Here is a 20,057-nt window from a genome sequence, read left to right on the forward strand (position 1 = left end):
AAAAGAAGGTAAAAATCTTTAGAATTTATTAAAATAATAATAAAACGAAGATAAATATTTCAAGGCAATATTTATTTCAAATATTGGTTATTAAATAGAAAAAAAATAACAAAATATGTTAACAAACATGTATTAGCCATTCCTAAGTCACTAAAGCGAAACAGAGTGATAAATAATTGTTTTATTTTGCTTCAAGAATTAACACACTAAATTCAAAATATTCACCACCAAGCTGTGATGTTATGAGATCTCTAGTAAAAACTTATTAAAACAACCTTTGTTGTTTAACTAATCACAATTATTTTTTATTACTATTTTAAAACATAATATAAATAAATTCAAACACACACATTGGAAGCCAGTAAATTATACATCTGTGACTTTAGAGAAAACAAAATTAAAATTGTTCTCAACAAGCTCTATATGCTAAAGGTAACCATCAATTCTACTTTCAGACATTTAATGTATTTTCATGTTAGGTGCATATGAGTCAATTTATATTTTTGAAGAACCCTTGTTTTATTCAAATATTTTTAATTGTATAATGCACATTAACCTAATTTTTTTTCTAAATAAAATATATGACGATATGCACCAAAGCAATAACTAAGTAATGAAAACTAAACAGTGTAACTATTTAATAATTATATATCGAATGGTTTCTATATCCGTTGAGCAAAAATGCATATAATTTTAACTAACATTTATCTATCGGTACATCATAGGCAGGAGAAACATGCAAAATCAATTTTAATGAAGTTCTAGGAACATTTATAATCAGTATTTTCAAGTTCCTTCATTCTATTCATACATATTCATATGCAGAAAAATACATTCCAAGTTCATTGATCACTTAAATCTGATATTAACTACACACAGTTTCAATGCACAATTATTATTCATGGATACATTTACACAAGTTGATGTTCTTAATTTGATTGTCATTCATCGACTTGTAATTTCTGAATTCTGGTTGACACACAATCCATATCTGGCGAAGTTTCTGCCTTCGGCGGGGATTCTAAATTAAGATTGAGGTTTTCGAGTGATTGACATCGCTTGGCAGGGCTCTTGACGTCGACGTTTTCTCTAATGCAGGTACTAGTTGATGGCTCTAGTAAATTATATTTAAAGTCACAGTTGCTATCGTTAGCATCACAACCGATGGCATCCGAGTTTTCACTCTTAGTTCTATGCCGTACGGGCAGCAGGTAAGGGCACAGTCTGTTTTTGTTTGTGCTTCTTTTCATACAATACCCCACTGTGACGTTGGAAACGTACCGCGTGTTCAGCCTCATTACGCCCAGATTAGTTTTAGATTCTCGTAGATAATCACGTCGCGCTTCAGTAATTGCACTCAACATTCCCAAATCGTGTAATGCTTTATCCAAATTATCCAGGTTCATATGATGGCGAGGTTTCTGTAAACAACGTAATATGTTTCCGAATAAATGGTGGAGATACGAATTTTTTACTCAAGATGTCGAAAAGATACATACACTTTTTTCAAATTCGTTGCATTTCATCATGAATAGATTTGAATGAAATTTATGAAATATGCAAAAACCGTGCGAAAATAAACATCACAAAAAAGTCATAATATGCTATGACATTTTGTGTGGCTTGCCATACAAATATAATATAGGTACATCTTGATATATTTCATTGTTACCAGAAATCGGCGTGATATAATTAAATTTAAATAGGTTGATATTGTTTTAATGAACTTAGGTACATACTGTTACTGGTCACTATTTGAATATAATATATATAAGTAAAATATTAAGAAAAAATATCCAATTCAAGTCGAAGCAAAGTTGAAGTTAGATTACAAAAATGACAAGAACCGAACAATTAAATATTCTATAATAATTTTCTTTCATTCAAGTTACTATAAAATGGCAGAAATTTTAAAAGAATGGCTTTCCCATAGCTTGCAGCATTCTATTACATGGGGAGCTGAAGAATTCGGAGATAAAATGAAAAATGGTCATATTATTTCATGTGTTTTACGGAGTTATAATGTTATAAATGAAGAAAAGCATTATCTAATAAAACCAAGCAATATAAATGAAGATATCAAAAATAATTGGAAACTTCTACGACTGTGGCTGCTTGAACTGGAAATAAATATAAGTGACAAAGATTTAGCCAACATAATGGCAGGACAAGGTTCTTCAATACTTCGGTTATTTTATAAACTTTTTCTTTGCTTAGATAAAAGAGATCGAACCAATTTTATAAAAAAAGAGAGAAAAATGTGCTCAAACTTAGTGGATAAAATTGAACATCGGTTTACTGTAAAAAAGGTGAAAGAAGAACAGGATCGATTCGTGGACTATCTAGCAAAGCCCTTATTAGATGAAAATCGATTTATTGAGTGGCAAAGAGAAAAATCAAAACAGATCCAAGAAACTTACGATTATTTACGTCACAATTATTTAAAAACGTTAAAAAGAATAGAAGAGTCTCAAACTCCATTGAAATATCCAGAAACAACAACTAAAAAAATAACTAATAAAGATAAGAAGGAAATGGAAGAATTTTCAATGAGGTATCCGTGTAAGTTCCACAATTATACTTATGAAGAGCTATGTAATTTGGATGAAGATGCCAAAGAAAGAAAAAAGTCGATTATTGATTCAGAATGGACTAAAAATTATCTGGATAATCTTTACAGTAGAATACATAAAAAATCCGATTCAAAGGAATTTCAAAAGCAAATGAGTAATGTAATAAGTGGATCATTATGGGATATGTCTGTCGCTGAAGAAGAAACAAAATTAGATATCGAACTTGCTAAAAAAGTTATGAAATTGTCGCAGTTTGAAAAACAAATGTGTACACAGATCATGGAAACGAAGCAACAGGCCCGGAATTTAGTAAAAAATAGAATCGCTGGTGAAGAGGAGTTTGCTGAACAAAGAACTCTGCAATTTAATCAATTTCTTGATAATGTAAAAGAAGAAATAAACTCAGGGCTAGCGGAGATTGACTTTGAAAAACAAAGACAGAATACCTTGCACAAAAAATTATACGCTGAGAAAATGAAAAGAAAAAGACAGCATTATTACGATATTTGTTATGATACAATTCTATCAATAATTGATTATGCTACTAAATATGCTTATTATAAAAGGCTATTAGAGGGCGATATACCAAACCATTTTATAACTGAGTGGAAAACATTGTATTACAAACAGCAACCTATCTTTGATTATCTGGAGCCAATGGAAAATATTTTAATAGAATCAAAAATAGACGAAAATCAAACATTTGATTACGAAGAAATTTTACATCTAGAATTAGATAGACAAGAAGTCCTAAATGAGAGTGAGTTTACAGATTACCACAATTATTTATACCCATGGTCATTAGATTTGTTAATACCTAATTTTGATCCTGAGTCTGAATGTAGAAAATATGAATATCTAGGATCACGTATTCTAGGACATGTCGTATACTCACTTCTCGAAATTAAATACCCGCTTCCACCACAACGACTACCAGCTGTGTTACCAAATTTTTCAGCAAAAGCTATCGTACGCAATCTGCCGGATAACTCAATAACAATTGCAATGCAAACATTGTTAAATGCTCGAAAAATACATGTTGTACGCCTCGAGTCCTCTATCAATTTCTGTCTTAGAAAATTTAAAACCGAAATGATTGGGTGTACGGATATTGAACTATCATTTGATAAATTTATTGCTTCAGCACAAGAAGAAGATACAAAAGAAATTATTAAGTTGCTAAAATCTGAGGATGAAGTAATTACAAGAAGTAGCGAAGCAAATTTGTCAATACTATCTGGACCATTAATTGCAAACACTAAACAAACACAAACACCAAAAGCCATACCTGAAGAACATATAACTTTAACACCTTCCGCAGAATTAGGTAGATATGCTTATGAATGCCTAAATTCTGGTAATATTTTAACGGATCATTTACTTTGTGCAATAATAGTTGAATATCTAAAGAACCAAGAAAATATCAATGGGTTCGTAATAATAAACTATCCTAATTCATATCATCAAGCACAAATTTTAGAAGAAACTTTTTCGGGCAGGTCACCGCCTGATGAAAATGAACTAGATGATCAAGACGATATTTTTCTTGAAGAAAGTATTATTAAGCACAGAATTAAGAAAAAAGATCCTTATTTACAAGTAAGAACTTCCAAACTTGTAAATGATCCTCATAAAAAGTTATTAGATAAGCCGTTTACAAGTTATTTTACTTGCTACATTAAATTAAAAGAAACAGAAGATATTCTTCAAGAGTTTGTTATATGGAATTTAGATGAAGAGAATTCTGAATTTATAGATAGATTTTACGCTGTGCTAGGAATTAATTACAGTATGTATTACGAAGTAATTGAAAAAGAACAATTAGCTGTGATTTGTAAATATATAATTGGCGACTACTCAATTCCCTTAAAATCAAATGATAAATTATTTGGAGAAAACGTTTTAAGTATTCTTGACTTTCCATCTTCTGATGAAAAGCGAATGAAAGCAAAAATGGTCAAACCTGAAGTGTCCAATGGAAAATCTAAAGAAAAATTGCGTCGTAATTCCAAATTAAGTAAATTATCCTCTTTGAACGATTTAAATATTGTAAAGGCACCTGATTCTATAGAAGAAATGCAGGATGAAGTGATATTAGAAAATGCTGATGAAGAAGAAAATGAGAGTAGAATATATACAGACGTAAGTAGTGAAGAAGTAAAGCTATTAGCAGGAGAAGAAGACTGGATATATGGTGAACTACCAATACCTGAAGTTATAGGGAGCGCATTAGCTACTTGTTGGGAAGAAATAGAAAAAACCTATATACACGATATTAAGCACTTATTCTTTGCAAAAAGATTGCAAATGAATTGTCTCGTACCATATACGAGATTCCTTAAAGACAAAATGGAGCAAATAATAACTCTACCATCTCAAAAACAAGATTTAGTCAGCAGTTTTCAACAAGAATATAATAATTTTGAAAATGACTGGCGTGACATCCATTTTTCTAAAAACGAATGGCATTGTAAAGTAAAGGAGTTACAAGAGAGATTATATAAAATTTGTGACGAAAGGAAGCTGTTTGCAGAACAACAAAGACATATGCTTATTTGTGAAAATTGGGCTTTAGAAGAGATTACTACGATGGTCAATACGTATATTTCATGTATGCAGGCTGAACTGAATAGGTAAGAGTAATAGTAGTGTAAAAATTTGAAGTGTTTGTATTTGCTTTTGTTTGATATAAGTTTTTGTTTCAGAGCTATGTTAACTTATCAAACTTTGCATGATTTTTATTTTGCTATGATAAAACGTTCTCCACCTAATGATAGAATAACGTCAAAAGAATTAAATAAAATATTTAAAGAAACAGATGAAACATCCGGAAGTAAGAAAGGCGGCGAAGATAAATTGTACAGACAACTTAAAACTTGCTTTCAAGAAATGCAGTTAAAAAATATTGAGATAGATTTTAATAATAATCCTTTTAATTTCGTAATAGAGAGTAATGTAAAATTTGCTTTAAAAAGTATAAAAGATACGAATGATTCATACAGATCTCTTATAAGCCGAGAATATAGTGAAATAGCCAAGATAGTACCTACAGCGAAGAAAAAGGAAGACAATAATTCGGTAGAATCATTGAACGAAGAAGAAATTTTCAAGAATAATGCTCTTAAATGTATAGAAGAATGGATCATGGGAATAAACGGTGAAATGTTCAGAGTTAGTTTACGCCTATTGGCGTTGCAGTACAAGTGCTATAGAGACATCAAATTATTTAACGATATCATATGCAAGACTTTTACAGATATACAGAATGATATTAATAACTATTACCTTAATGAGATAAAATCAGTAGACCGTTTGTGTAAATATTTACAATTGGCAGTTGAAGGTGGTAAAAGAATTCCAGAAAGTCTTGCACTAGAAGAAGATATGTTTATAATAGATGCAAATCTTTTGCATTTTTCCCCCCCAAAAACAGAAGTGGATACTGCAGTTACTAAAGAATTTGTAAACGATATGCAATTCAAAATTTGTCACTTAGCTAGATTGCGTTCACAATTCAAAATCGTAGCTCCAACGGGTTTAATTTTGCAACAAGCATTTATTTACTTACTACAAGATTTTATATTCTTTGGTAGAGAAACTTGCGATGGGCCAATGTTTCCAGAAGCTTGGAAACGACTAGACCCTGAACTTATACCGAAGCTAGTATTTTCACTGTTTGGAGAGGCAACGTATATTGATTGGAGGGATTTTCTTATATTTTGCCTTAATTTATCGTTCCCTTCTATGGATGAATTATTATTGCATCGGAAGCATTTCCGCTGCAACGATCTTGAGTCTACAGAATTAATTGAAAGAAATACATTTATTCAAGAAGAACTTTGGTTTGAAAAAGATTTTAATTCTGAAGATAAGTATGATTTAATAAGAAAAAATTTAATTAAACATTTTCTTTTCGAGTGTTTTGAGACCGCTGAAAATTTAATGAATTATTCGGCATTTTTGTTAGCAGTCTGCAAAAATGTTGATCCTATTGAGGGTTTTGTAATGGCATTATCGATGGCTATTGGTAAAAAGATATGTTTTAAACTTGCGGAGTGCGAAGAAATTGTATGTAAGTTAATTAAAGATAAAAAGTACAAAGACGAATGCCTTGTTTGTGCGCATAAATGCACAGGGCAGTTTTTAGATAAATTGATAACGAATGTAATTAATACATGTGAAGGTACATCAATAATAGAATTAGAATATACAGAACCTTTGCCTGAAACTAATAAAAAAGGAAGAAAGGGCAAAGGCAGTACAAAAGCTAAAAAGATTGAAAGTACTCAAAGTGCTCGAATACCGAAGTCCCAAAAAAGCCTCACAAGTCGGAGTAAAATGGCACAATCTACTATAGATGTAAAAATGACGTATATTTGTAAACCATGCGAAGAGGAAATAGAAGTAGTTGAAGAAAAAGTGTCAGAAAAGGAAGAGGTAATAGAAGAAGAAAAAGTTGAACCGCAGAAAGACCCAAATTTGGCTTATGTCGTTAGTCAATCTGTTATTTGGAATGTACTTCATATTTGTTTACCGTCTTTTTTTCAACTACAACCTGAAGTAGGAGGTACTCCATATACTGAACAGGTAAAAGAAACAATCCAACGACTTGAAGATGATGATGAAAATAAAGACATATTTGTGTGCAAATTCGTTTCTGAACCTAATATTTGTAAAATTTTACATAAAACAAAAAAGTTTATTGCCCTGAGTTTGGCTGACGAGGTTAATAAGATATTGTGTATTTAAAATATTTAATATTCATACTTTTTAAACGTTTAACTTGTAACATTCATTTGCGATCTACGATATGATACGAGTGGGAATGATCTAGGCACTGACACCTATGACACAAGTCATTTTTAAATTAATTTCTTTTAAATATGTACAAACAGGTTTCTAAATAATTAATTAATTTATTTAATTTGTAAAGTAGGTACTTTACATAGCGTTGACCTTTTTTTTGACGGATGTATTTTGTTCTTAAAGCAAATTTGAATAAACATAAATAATATTTTCATTCTTTTTTTAAAATAATAAGCAGATAGACTAGGACATTTAGAAATGTTCGATACTTTCATGTGCAGCTGATAAAATACTGCATGTTATAAGCTTGCAAGGTCAATTACATCTAGTTGTGTGAAAGCGTAACAGATAGACAGACTGAGTTACTTTCGCATTTATAGTACTAGTATATAAATGAATACAGTAACAGCCTGTAAATGTCCCACTACTGGGCTAAGGCCTCCTCTCCCTTTTTGAGGAGAAGGTTTGGAGCTTATTCCACCACGCTGCTCCAGTGCGGGTTGGTGGAATACACATGTGGCAGAATTTCGATGAAATTAGACACATGCAGGTTTCCTCACGATGTTTTCCTTCACCGAAAAGCACGAGATGAATTATAAACAGAAATTAAGCACATGTAAATTCAGAGGTGCTTGCCAGGGTTTGAACCCACGTTCATCGGTTAAGATTCACGCGTTCTAGCCACTGGGCCATCTCGACTAAATGAATGCGATTAAATAAATAAAGAGACTAATAACTTGTCTTTTGTACGGGTGTTTTAGTTTTTATTTATAAAGTAACGGTAAAATACTTCAAGTAGGTAGTTTAGAAAATACGGTTATTAATGCTTCCTTTTTTAAATGAAATGTAGCATTTTTTTTTCTAGCAACTTAAATAGAAACTTGCGTCTAAAATACAGGCTCGGCCTTGTAAAGACTTATGTTCATCATTTAGTAGTATAATCGCGTTTACATATACATTTATTGTTTAGAATGTCATTTTTTATAGCATTACAACGCATAAGAAAATGGACATTGGAACATAACGAGAACCAGGCGTCGGTGTTTAACGGAACAACAATCGGAACAAAGTGAATTACAGAATGGTGGTTGTGATATAGCAAAATAATTTGATAAATTGTTTTGTAGGAAATTACTTATCACATACATACATTCCAGACAATGAGAGTTAGGCCGGTATAATACTTTTACCATCACGACACTTTTGCTATGACATACGTCTGATTGTGTGTTTACAAGTGCGCGTCAGTTATTTTCTAATATATCTATTTATTTGTCCTTACAACGGCGCTGTTAAGAAAAAAAAAACGCGCGCTTATTTCAATCCGCCATTTTATTGACGTATTATTGGTGACTTGTAATTTATTGAATGTGTTCAATTGTGTTATTTGAATTTTAAAGAATAATTGATTGAGATTACATCAATTAGTTTGATTTGTTCGTTTTTCATAAATACTATATAAAATGCGGTTTTTATTAAATCAATTTAAGTTTTGGATGTTAAATATTTTATCCGTTCAGTTGTTATTTTTAATAAAAAAAACAAAAGTTATTGTTTATTTACTAAATTTGAGTTATAATGTAAGCAACAAAAATGTACGTGAACTTTAAGTTGCTGACAGAGTTGTTTAATTGCAATGTTTATAGAATGTAAAGACAACATCCCATGTTCTCGTATTGTTTTATTAAAAATTGCGAATGAAAACAGTAATCAGCTTCGTCTTTACTGAGTTGTCAATTGAAAGTGATCATGCATTCAAATTAGCGCATTTTTTTAGTATCTATTTTAATTGTTCGCGTTATATTTCAAAATGGTTAGCTTTTTACCAGTTAGGAAAATATTAAAGGTTATGTTAAAGAAGTGTGGTTCGAAAAGTAAGTTTTTATAATATGTGTATATTTACGTATATTTTACGTATTTTTTATTAAAATAATAATTTTAAATCAATTATTATTTTAATAAAAATGAGTTCGCTCTATTTAACGGCTTTATTTTTAATATTAGTTAATAAATTTTATCATCTTTAAATGTGATTTTGATATCGTTGAAACGTTAGTGGAGTGTTAAAATTATTTATTACTCAAGTCATAAAAATGTTTTAATTTATAGCGTTTGATAAGTACTATTCATATAATCTTAGGTCAAGTCTAGTCGACTTGAAATTATATGAGTATGTCGTAAATCTATTCTTCTCAAAACGTAAACGCACACATAGCTTGGCGGTAAGAGGGTTGGCAAGCGATCAAAAAGTCGCGAGATCGATATTCGCGGCTGGACTTATTTCGTATCTCATGGTTTACTTTTTCAATATTTTGCCAGTTATTAAAAGGTGTAAGTAAATAAAGAATTAAAATCGCATAAAATTACAACAGGTTTTTCAGGGTTGCGTGTATTTTTGAAATATTATTATTATGCTCAATGTCACAAATAACTTTCTGACATTTCACGACCGTTATCTGCAGTTTCTCCTTTGAGTACTTATAGTACTTAATTATATATCTAAATATGTGAGTTATATATATAAATATCGTTCTGGTTAGGTACATTTGCGTGTAATGATAGAGACAATTTTTTTGTTTGGTTTAATTTAATAATAATAAAAAATTATCTTTGGTATAATCAGTTTAATAATTAATTGTTCAGAAGTCGTAAAGTATAAATTATATATATTTTTTTAATTTTAGAACGAGTTCGAAATTCAAAGAACTTAAACGAAAGTCTTAATAAAGAAGATAAAGACACAAAATGGGTCTTTCGATTTACATGTGTTAATGTACTATTAGCAATTATATGTTCCGTTCGATTTTTAATTGTTAATAATAAAAGCATAAAGGAATATGATAATACGAAATTGACATGGATCGAAGAAGACAACAATACTACATTTATTTATGAAAATATAAATAGCGGTAATTATTTTGTATTTATTTTGGGAAGGCAGATAAGCAAATCGAACAGCTAATCGACTGATGGTCTCCTTCATTCATAGACAATAGCATTCGAAATTCAAAATGCCCCGCCAATCACAGGATATCTAATATGTTTTGTCCCTTTTTCTTGTAATTGCAATTACTCACCCTTCAAACTGGAACGTAGTAATATACACTACAACTGTTTGGTGGTAGAATAATTTATGATTAGTTGGTATCCACCCAGGTGAGCCTGTACAAAGCTAACACCAAAGCAAACCACTAGTGGAATTATTATGTACATTAATATATATTTTTTAATATTTATATTAAGTATTTTATTTATTTTTAGTAATAGTTATAAGCTTTTATAACCGTTACAAAAACATAGAGACAAAGTAAGTTTAACGAAATAATTATTTTAATCATAATTTAATATACTGGGACATTATTCACACACGGCCATCTGATCCCAAACGATGTACTATTAAAACCAGACCACTGATATATTACATATAGTACATTTCTTTTATAAATACATACTTATATAGATAATTGCACCCAAAATCAGGACAAACAGACATGTACACACAAATGTCTGTCCTGGGTGGAAAACGAACCCACAACCTTCGGCGTGAATGGCAAGTATCTACCAACCACGTCAACGGGCCCGTCAAGTCTGAAATGAAACAAAAATGTTAGAAATATGTCAAATCATTAAAAAATACTAAATTTTCTATGGTTAGCTACATCATTTAATAGCTTTGATTAGATTGTGTTGACAGAACACCATTTCTTTTTTTTTTCACGCAGTGGAAACCTTCAGAAAGGTACCTAGCTCCCATGAGGGCGAGCGAACTGGGTTATGTGGGATTGTTACCCATTAAAGCCACTGTGATGGCCGTTCTCGGTACGGATCTGAAAGGCTGCGGGATCGTGTTGATATAACGCACCCGCGGCCTCTTTCGTGCTTTGCTTCGCTCGTGGCTTGGTGGAGCTCGCCTCAGGGGGCGAAGATAATCTCGCCCCCCCCCACTCCTCGCTAGTGCGTACGGTAGCGCGAGGCCATCCCGGCTGCCGTCCTCCTCAGGGCCTTCTGATACTTATATAGATAATTGCACCCAAAATCAGGACAAACCGTCTGAAATAAGCCCCCACCTCACGCATCCACGGCCCCAGGATTACGCCCTATCTTTTAAGGCCCGGGCGTCGGGGCTGTGGGAGGGCCGGGACGACGTCGTCGTCGTCTCCGCCGAGCAGGTTCGGCCCTTTCGCGTTCCCGCTCCACCGTCTCCTTCTGGACCATGACGGTCCCACAGAAGGAGGCTATGGCCCTCCACGACGATTCCCTGCGGAGCATCGCCTCCAGCGTATGCTGAGCGGTGTCCCGGTCCGCACCACAGTGGTGGCACATCGCCGACGAATCGCGTCCGAGCTTACACAGGTCTTATCCAAAACAACTGTGACCGGTCATTACCTGTGTAAGTCGGAAGGTGACTCATCGCTTTCGTCTCATCCAGACTTCGAAGGCTGGTAGGATCGCTCCAACGACGCGTCTGCGCGCGTACCGCTCTTCGCAGAGACGGTCGCGCCACGTCGCAAGAGCCCTCCAGTGTTCCCGCCGCTTCAACGCCTTGAGCGCACTCGGAGGGGGCGCGTTTCCACTATTCTGACGGAGGATGCGGATCTGGTGATAGACCCTCGCATCCATATCCGCCAGAATAGCCAAGGGATTGATAGAACACCAAAGGCAACTTGTCATTAGGGTCTATGTCGGTAAATCGTGGATAGTTTATAAACAAAAAAAAAGACACACAGAAACAAAAATACAAAAACGAAGAAAAAATAAATTTTAAATGTGGTTTTATAAAAACGAATTCTGTGATCTGTTTCACGGAAGCCGGATTTTTATATTCCGAAAACAAAAGCGAATTTAAATTAAAACCATAATGTGTAGCGTTTAAGTAAACTTATGAATAAACATTTTGTCTTTTAATGAAACATAATAAAACATTGCCCCGCCTGTGAATTTTAAAAATTATTCCGTGAACTGTTCGTAATATTTTGCACGCGTGTTGTAGAGCTATTGTCTTTGATTACTTAGGTACAATAAATTTTTATTTTACTTTAAGCGTCTTTGTGATTAATATCACAAAGACATGTTTTTTAACGATAGTTGGAATGCTGAAGATTAAATTAGACACTAAAGATGAAATCAGACGGCTCCTATTTTGTCCATTTAGCTCTTTCACACAAAGTGACAAGTCTTAAAAAGAAAATGAAAATAAATTGAACAAATTAATTCATTACTGAACCGATCCAACATGTTGGATATTATTAGATAAGATATATCCGGAATAGAAATGAATATTCACTCGAGTGAACGTTCTTTGGAGTGAATGTGTCTGATATCACCTTAATGATATTTTGAGTATTTTATATAAGAACTCGCTTCGTATATCACTCTTCAAATGCGTTCGGTGGTGCGTTATTTTGATCTGTATATCCTTTTATATGTTTTAATTATTAGAGTCATTGTCGCCTATCCTCGTAACAATTGCTTACTTACTGTAATTATGTCCAGTGTTTCAGTAATTTCAGTGTTAATTCGTTAATCGTTAAGTACGTCGCTTGCTAGAAGTTAATAGTTACAGGGATCGTTGAAGAATGAGGCGAAAATTGAAATAGTTTCTATTTTTATACAATTTTACTATATGCCTAAATTTTTCTTAATACTACTATATAAATAGTAGTATATTGGTGGTAGGGTTTTGTGCAAGCTCAGTAGGTACCACTCACTCATCACATATCCTACCGCCGAACATCTAATTTTTAGTATTGTGTTCCGGTTTAATGGGTGAATAAGCCAGTGTAACTAAGGACACAAGATACATAACATCTTAGTTCCCAAGGGTTTTTCGAGAGGCGCTGCTGACCACTTATCATCAGGGGCCACATTTGCCAGTCTGTCTCCATATATTCAATAAAATGAAATATATTAATTTAACCTTTTTTTTCGAAATGTGTAACTAGTGGCTAAAGGAACAGACCAAGAAATACCAACATGCTACATTAACATAACTGAATACGGTAAATATATACATAAAGCACCTAATTGTTTTTTATATAATATATTTTATGAATATTTGAAAAAAAAATACTTACATAAATATCGTTTTAGATAAAATATATGTTAATAAATCGATTACTAAATATCCAGAGGAATATCCAGAAGTGAGTACAGGAGGATATTATCGTCCAAAAAATTGCAAGTCCAGACATAAGGTTGCTATTTTAGTACCGTACAGGTAAGTGAGATCTCAAACAAACAAACTATTCAACTATTTTTCGCATTTTTAATATAAATAAGTACCAAACTCACAAAGTGAGATAATTAGGATTTTATGTCTTAACAATTAACCGATTATCATAAAATTTAGCATACACGTCACGGGTACAAAAACGAACATAGGGTACCTGATACCTGCCTGCTCCCATTACACGCAGACAAGTTGTGTGGGGTTGCTTAACTTGTTGTTATGTCCTTAAAGCAAAACGTCAGGAGCCACTCATCCAGTATATGATCAAACTAAATTAATACTAATAATAATAATATCCTAGGCCATTTTTCACACACGGCCATCTGATTCCAAATTAAGCTTGTACAGAGCTTGTACTATGGAAACCAGACAACTGATATACTATTTTTTTGTAAATACATACTTATATAGATAAATTCGTTTATCAATACTTACATACTAATATTATAAAGAGGAAAGATTTGTTTGGTTTTAATATATTTATTATGAAACTCTTGAACCGATTTTAATAATAATTATTACACCATTTTAGTATGTACATATGTATGTACTCGTATAGTCATCGTCGAAACCGAGGGCACAGTTGTAAATAATACAAAAAACATTACATTGTATTGAATTGTATTCAGAATTCATTATTCATTCATATTCACAGCAAATAGATATCTCGGGCGAATATATAGGGGGCTCCATTTTACTTTTCCAGTACCATACTCCTTAATCCTAATTATCGATATTTTATCATATTAATACCTATACTTACCGGAGAAATATCATTATCCTTGACATTGTTATTGGCATCATCGGGATTTAATGCGAGCATTCATTTTTTATTATTTTTTCATTAAAAATAAATATTTAATAATGTAATTCTCTATATGTACATATCATATGACAATTTGAATGTGTTTTAACTAGTAAATGTCGATTTCATCGTCAACTTATCTATTCTATTCTGTTCTTATAAAAAAAAAAAAAATTATCTTTTATACGGGTTAAATATCTTTATAAAGTATGTAAATGTTTGAGTGAACGGCGCTTAAAATTGCAAATTCAGTAGCAATAGTCTCCTTACAATAAAAGGAAGCGGCAGGAAAAATCTTTTGAGTCTTTCTAGCGTTGTATAGAGCTTACATAATGGCCTCCATTTTGAATAGTGAATGTTTCATCATGAAGAATACAATTCTCGATTTGATACTGAAATTTGAATGCAAGCTTAACATAACAGACTCTTTTATCTAAGTTTAAAAAGTTTTTTTTTTTGGTTTGTATTGGGCACAGAACACTGACACAGAAATCTAAACGAATAGATTTCTGTGTCATTCGGACTGATTATGAATTTTAATGTTCTTTTTATTGTTGTCAAAAGGTGAATGAGCAAATGCCGTCAAATACTTTGCCACAACTGGTAATAAGATAGACGTAGTTATGACCTTTTTGTTTTTTATTACACACATTCGGTTCATTGACCGAAAAAAACAACTATTATATATTATACTATTTATTATATTAAAACATATAGTACAAGTATACGCGCAATACTTGTACTATATATAATTAAATATGTCAATAAATCATGTATAACAGTGTTAATCCTAGCATATAAAAATAATATAACGTTAAGACGCCCCTTTTTCTCGAAGATAGAGTGTATTCGTTATCACATTATAAATAATGATAGGTAAACGTTTGTAATAATTATCATTAAAACTAAGCCACTACATTAGCCCGTATTGTAAGCTTTTGGCACTTGACCCAGAAATTACGACTCTTTCAGAAATCATCAAATCATTTCAGATGTTTTAGCTACATTCGTTTTCATTTTGGAAAATGGGTTTGTGAAAATTTTAAAATCGATATGAAAATTTGCAGCAGCCCACGAAATATAACGAATGGTTTGAAATATTCTATCCCTATCGCATTTATGATAAACTAGACAATTATGTTATATAGTATAAGCACTGTTGTATTGATAACAAACATCAACAGTACCTAACTTATAAAAAATATTCTGCATAAGTTACTTTTTGTGAGGGGTATTATTGCTGTTAATTAAACCGCGAAAATATTAATTTAAATGTCTGTGTTTCCATCCGTTTGGTTGTTTGTTTATCTCTCCGTCAATACAATACGTTTTAATAAAATTCAGCTTGTTTACTGATGTTCAATATTGGATCAATAAAGTATTGACATTACCGAAAACAGATTCGTATTATAGTAAATATAAATTTGCCTTTTTATTTTGAGATTCAGCAACAGCAGGTTATTTAATATTTGTGATATCAACATTATATTTTTGTTTTTATTTTACAGGCACCGTATAAAACACTTGTTTATATTTCTCTACAATATTCACCCTTTCCTTATAAGGCAAAAATTGGAATATAGGATATTTGTTATTGAGCAAAAAGGTAAGGGCATACATATAAGTTAAAGGATTATACTATAATATGTTAAGTTAAATTTTGTTTATTCTAATATATAACCCAAATTTAATTCACAACAGCTTCAAGTATATTAACTTTTTCAACTCAGGCACAGATGTTTTCAATAGAGGCAAGCTTTTCAACGCAGGTTTTGTTGAGATCAAAAAGTATGGTAAATGGCGCTGCGTAATATTCCATGATGTGGACTTGTTACCCTTGGACAATAGGATATTGTATTCATGCCCGACTTGGCCAAGACACATGTGCGCAACAGTTGTGGAAGTTAAGAAGTGATTTTTTTAAATTTTTTTTTTAAAGTAAGATCAAAATGGTTGAGTATCTTTTCATATCTAATAAAAATAATTGAAATAGGACATGAAATCTTAAAAAAACTTTTTTTTTATGGAACAGATAGGTGATTGGGCAGATGAACCGCTTGAAGGTAACCACTTCCCATAGACATTGACGATGTAAGAAATAATAAGTATCCTTACTTGGCTATTGCGCCACCAACTTTGGGAGCTAAGATGATATACCGCTTGTGCTTGTAGTTATACTGGCTCACTCACTCTTTAAAACACAGAATACAACAATACTAATTATTGCTGCTTGGCATTAGAATATTTCATGAGTACCCACCCAGACGGGCTTACATAGTCTTACCACCAAGTAAATAATATAAATAATCTTGAAAGTCTGTCTATAACAATTTTATTGGCGAAAATGCCTTCATGCAAGTCACTCTGGGTACGTAGCATTTTAATTCCTATGGGTGACATTTAAGTTGCAAGAAATGGTATATATATTTTTACTAATAATTGATAATATTTATATATAATATTTAGTGGTAATATTTAGTGGTAAGAACGCGTGAATCTTAACCGATGATCGTGGGTTCAAACCCGGGCAAGCACCACTGAATTTTCATGTGCTTAATTTGTGATTATAATTCATCTCGTGCTTTACGGTGAAGGAAAACATCGTGAGGAAACCTGCATGTGTCTAATTTCACTGAAATTCTGCCACATGTGTATTCTATCAACTCTCATTGGAGCAGCGTGGTGGAATAAGCTCAAACCTTCTCCTCAAAAAAAGAGGAGAGGAGGCCTTTAGCCCAGCAGTAGGACATTCACAGGCTGTTACGGTATTGTAAATGTAATGGGACTATTTTTCCAGTCCAAAATTTCGATCTTTATTCGGTGGCGTTTCTTCTATGGAAATGCATCAGTTCCAACAAGTCAATGGATATTCCAATTTATATTGGGGTTGGGGGGGAGAAGACAACGATTTGTTCTGGAGGTTTGTCTAATTGATTAATTTATAAAAGTATGTAAACTAAATGTGTATAATGATTTATAGGCAAAACAAATTACAAAGCCATATTATTTTTTTTAAATATTTTTAATAATATATTTATATTCGCCGGGAGGGCAAATGACTCTACTCCACCTGATGGTAAGTGGTAGTAGAGTCCAAACGCGACGACGGCCAGTACAGACGGGAAAAACGTTCTGCACTAGCCGCCTTCGCCTTGCCGGCCCGCAAGATGTCTCTTCACGCCTCGTGGTGGAATAAGCTCCAAACCTTCTCCTCAAAAAAAGAGGAGAGGAGGCCTTTAGCCCAGCAGTGGGATATTCACAGGCTGTTACGGTATTGTAAATGTAATGGGACTATTTTTTTAGTCCAAAATTTCAACAAATCACACAAATTTTTACATTAAGAAAATGTTATTATAATTTTTATATCTAATTTATTTTGTTTTAAGTTATTGTTAAGATTATTTTGGATAAATAAGAGAAAACACATTGCTACAAGATACAATACATACAATAATTTAATATAAATAAATGAAATATGTATGAATAGCTAAAACAAACATTAAACTTTGGTTTATGACACAATAGATATATAGCATAAATATATAGCATTTATATGAAACCGAATGAACTGTTTCCGAAAATTGACCTAGTTAAATAAAAATTAACGTATATTATTTATTACGTTTATAAAATGCATGTTTGGTAAGTAATTTTATTTCTAGGATTCGAGCTACAGGCTTACCATTAGTGAGAAATCGTAAAGACATCGCTCGATATACAACTCTTAAGCATTCAGAACAAGCTCCGAATCGTCTACGGTGAGTTACTATACGTATTTTAATCCTTAGTGAAGCTTGGTCCGAGCCCGTCTTTGTAGTGTCGTATCGGTGTTCTGTGGTAACTTATAAAAGTACCCATAAGGCTTTAGACAGTTGACCACATAGTAAATTTCTTTAATTTTTATTTTACTGTTGCTTATGCATTTATAGTACCCGTCAATAAATATTGCACGTCGAGCATTGAAAAGAGACAATCGATTAATTTCGGCTTCGTAGAGCGTTATCTCTGTCGCATAAAACACTAACAGCCCGGTATCTATTAGGATTTGTTAAAAATAGTTATGAGTTTCAAATACACCAATCCTTTTTATAAGTTGTCTTTAGATTATAGAAAAATAAAATAAAACTAACATTTTTCTATCATGTTGATGTTTTTTTTTTGAAAGTTTCAGGTGTAGTATATATAACAAACACCATTATGGCTATTGTTAAAATTACAAATCTTTTAGTCATTTAAATTCTCAATTTATTCTACTTCTTCCATTCCACTATGTGTGCTCTCAATGAGGTCAATGTCATTGTCACTATATCATATCAGCTATATTTATCACAAAGTATATCAGTGTAATTGTCTAATTAGTCTTGAATTATTCGATATTCATTTTCACATTTGATGGCACTAATCGGAAACCTTTATTCATTCTTCAGCCCCGATCATGTTTACTTTTTCAGTCAATAATTTTTACTGTAATTAAATTCATATCCACGTTTCTAGCGACCATATATTTTCAATTGGATTAAAATCCGGATGATGTGGTGGCAATCGCAACACAATGTGCACATGTTATGTACCTTATAAAAAACACGGTGTTCGATCAAAATAAGTCAATAATTAAAACGAAATTATCCTCCAGCTTCGTTTATTTGTATTTGTATTCAACATTTCTCTGTCCCGTGAGTCACATAAGACTCGTGGTTTCTTCTTTATATATTTTGTCTGTTATTTGGACGGAAAGTAGTTTATTTTTGATCAATATTAATCTTGGATTTCCAATTAAATCATGGCTACACCAATGGTGGCATAGAGTAATTAATGTCAGCGTTATCGTTTATCAGTCTAACGCTCTCGTAATATTTTAGTGTGGAGAATTAACAGATGCCAAATAGAATGAAATATGTTATCAATAGTTGTAACGCTCTGTACTCTTATCTAATGCGAACTAAAATGTAACCATACACTAATGTAATTATCTACCCGAGTGACAGTTTATTTTTATTTATATACTCATATTTACTTTCAATGCTTTTAATAAACCTTCGTCGTTGTTAATCATCGTCTGGGTATTATCCAGGAGGTCTTGCAGGAAGACACAATTACGACAAAAATGGGATTTATAGCCGTTTTTATTTATTTATTTTTAGATTTGCACTGCTATCAACAACAACGCAACGTTATAGAAAAGACGGAATTTCAAGTTTGAAGTATAAAGTGGAATCGGTCACGATGCATCATCTTCACACTCATATTATTGTTGACATAAATCCTGATAAAAAAAATACTACAAAAATTATATCACGATGGATTAACTCCAGTTATCTTGAATAAAAAAATATTAAGTTTAAATTGTTTCAATTATTTATTGTATTTCCAAAGTGTGCAATATATTATTAGTTTTACATCCCTATTTGAATATCGACCGCTTTACACCCTGCAGTCCTCGTGCATACGGTGTAGCAAAGTCATTTTAGCTGCCGCCTTCCACAGCCGTCGGAAAACCGGCAGGTACGAAAGGACCCCTACGCAGTCAGGATGTAGGAACCACGTTTCGAAATCTGCCTTTGTAATCGGAATCAATAGCATCCTTATGAATAATAATAATTGTTATGTAGATTGTATATTTACAAGATGTGCCATGTTAATATTT

At 32.3% G+C, this 20,057-nt stretch overlaps 3 protein-coding genes across 3 annotated transcripts; 2 read left to right on the forward strand and 1 right to left on the reverse strand.

The window, feature by feature from the left end:
- Positions 1–53: 53 nt before the first annotated feature.
- Positions 54–1,639, reverse strand: LOC126771686 (uncharacterized). Its single transcript, XM_050491704.1, has 2 exons — positions 1,500–1,639; positions 54–1,421 (listed from the first exon to the last, which is right to left on the reverse strand). The coding sequence occupies exons 1-2, from the start codon at positions 1,527–1,529 to the stop codon at positions 942–944; spliced, it is 510 nt and encodes a 169-aa protein (XP_050347661.1). The 5' UTR covers positions 1,530–1,639; the 3' UTR covers positions 54–941.
- A 259-nt stretch (positions 1,640–1,898) lies between these two features.
- Positions 1,899–7,412, forward strand: LOC126771575 (uncharacterized). The gene is made up of 2 exons (XM_050491524.1): positions 1,899–5,206; positions 5,279–7,412. Exons 1-2 carry the CDS (start codon positions 1,899–1,901, stop codon positions 7,320–7,322), a joined length of 5,352 nt encoding a protein of 1,783 aa, XP_050347481.1. The 3' UTR covers positions 7,323–7,412.
- A 5,897-nt stretch (positions 7,413–13,309) lies between these two features.
- LOC126772033 (beta-1,4-N-acetylgalactosaminyltransferase bre-4-like) lies at positions 13,310–19,738 on the forward strand. Its single transcript, XM_050492211.1, has 7 exons — positions 13,310–13,313; positions 13,470–13,596; positions 15,922–16,019; positions 16,144–16,324; positions 17,211–17,333; positions 18,076–18,171; positions 19,555–19,738. Exons 1-7 carry the CDS (start codon positions 13,310–13,312, stop codon positions 19,736–19,738), a joined length of 813 nt encoding a protein of 270 aa, XP_050348168.1.
- The last annotated feature ends 319 nt before the right edge of the window (positions 19,739–20,057 follow it).

The sequence above is a fragment of the Nymphalis io genome, chromosome 11 (assembly GCF_905147045.1).
Source record: "Nymphalis io chromosome 11, ilAglIoxx1.1, whole genome shotgun sequence".
Classification (NCBI taxonomy): Eukaryota; Metazoa; Arthropoda; class Insecta; order Lepidoptera; family Nymphalidae; genus Nymphalis; species Nymphalis io.

Coding starts and splice junctions, on each gene's coding strand:
- LOC126771686 (XM_050491704.1), bottom strand. CDS start 1,529: ATGATGAAATGCAACGAATTTGAAAAAAGT. Junction 1,422..1,499: donor GCAACGAATTTGAAAAAAGT/GTATGTATCTTT, acceptor CGTTGTTTACAG/AAACCTCGCCATCATATGAA.
- LOC126771575 (XM_050491524.1), top strand. CDS start 1,899: ATGGCAGAAATTTTAAAAGAATGGCTTTCCCATAGCTTGCAGCATTCT. Junction 5,207..5,278: donor ATGCAGGCTGAACTGAATAG/GTAAGAGTAATA, acceptor TTTTTGTTTCAG/AGCTATGTTAACTTATCAAA.
- LOC126772033 (XM_050492211.1), top strand. Junction 16,325..17,210: donor ACAGTTGTGGAAGTTAAGAA/GTGATTTTTTTA, acceptor CTATTTTTCCAG/TCCAAAATTTCGATCTTTAT. Junction 17,334..18,075: donor GACAACGATTTGTTCTGGAG/GTTTGTCTAATT, acceptor TTTTATTTCTAG/GATTCGAGCTACAGGCTTAC.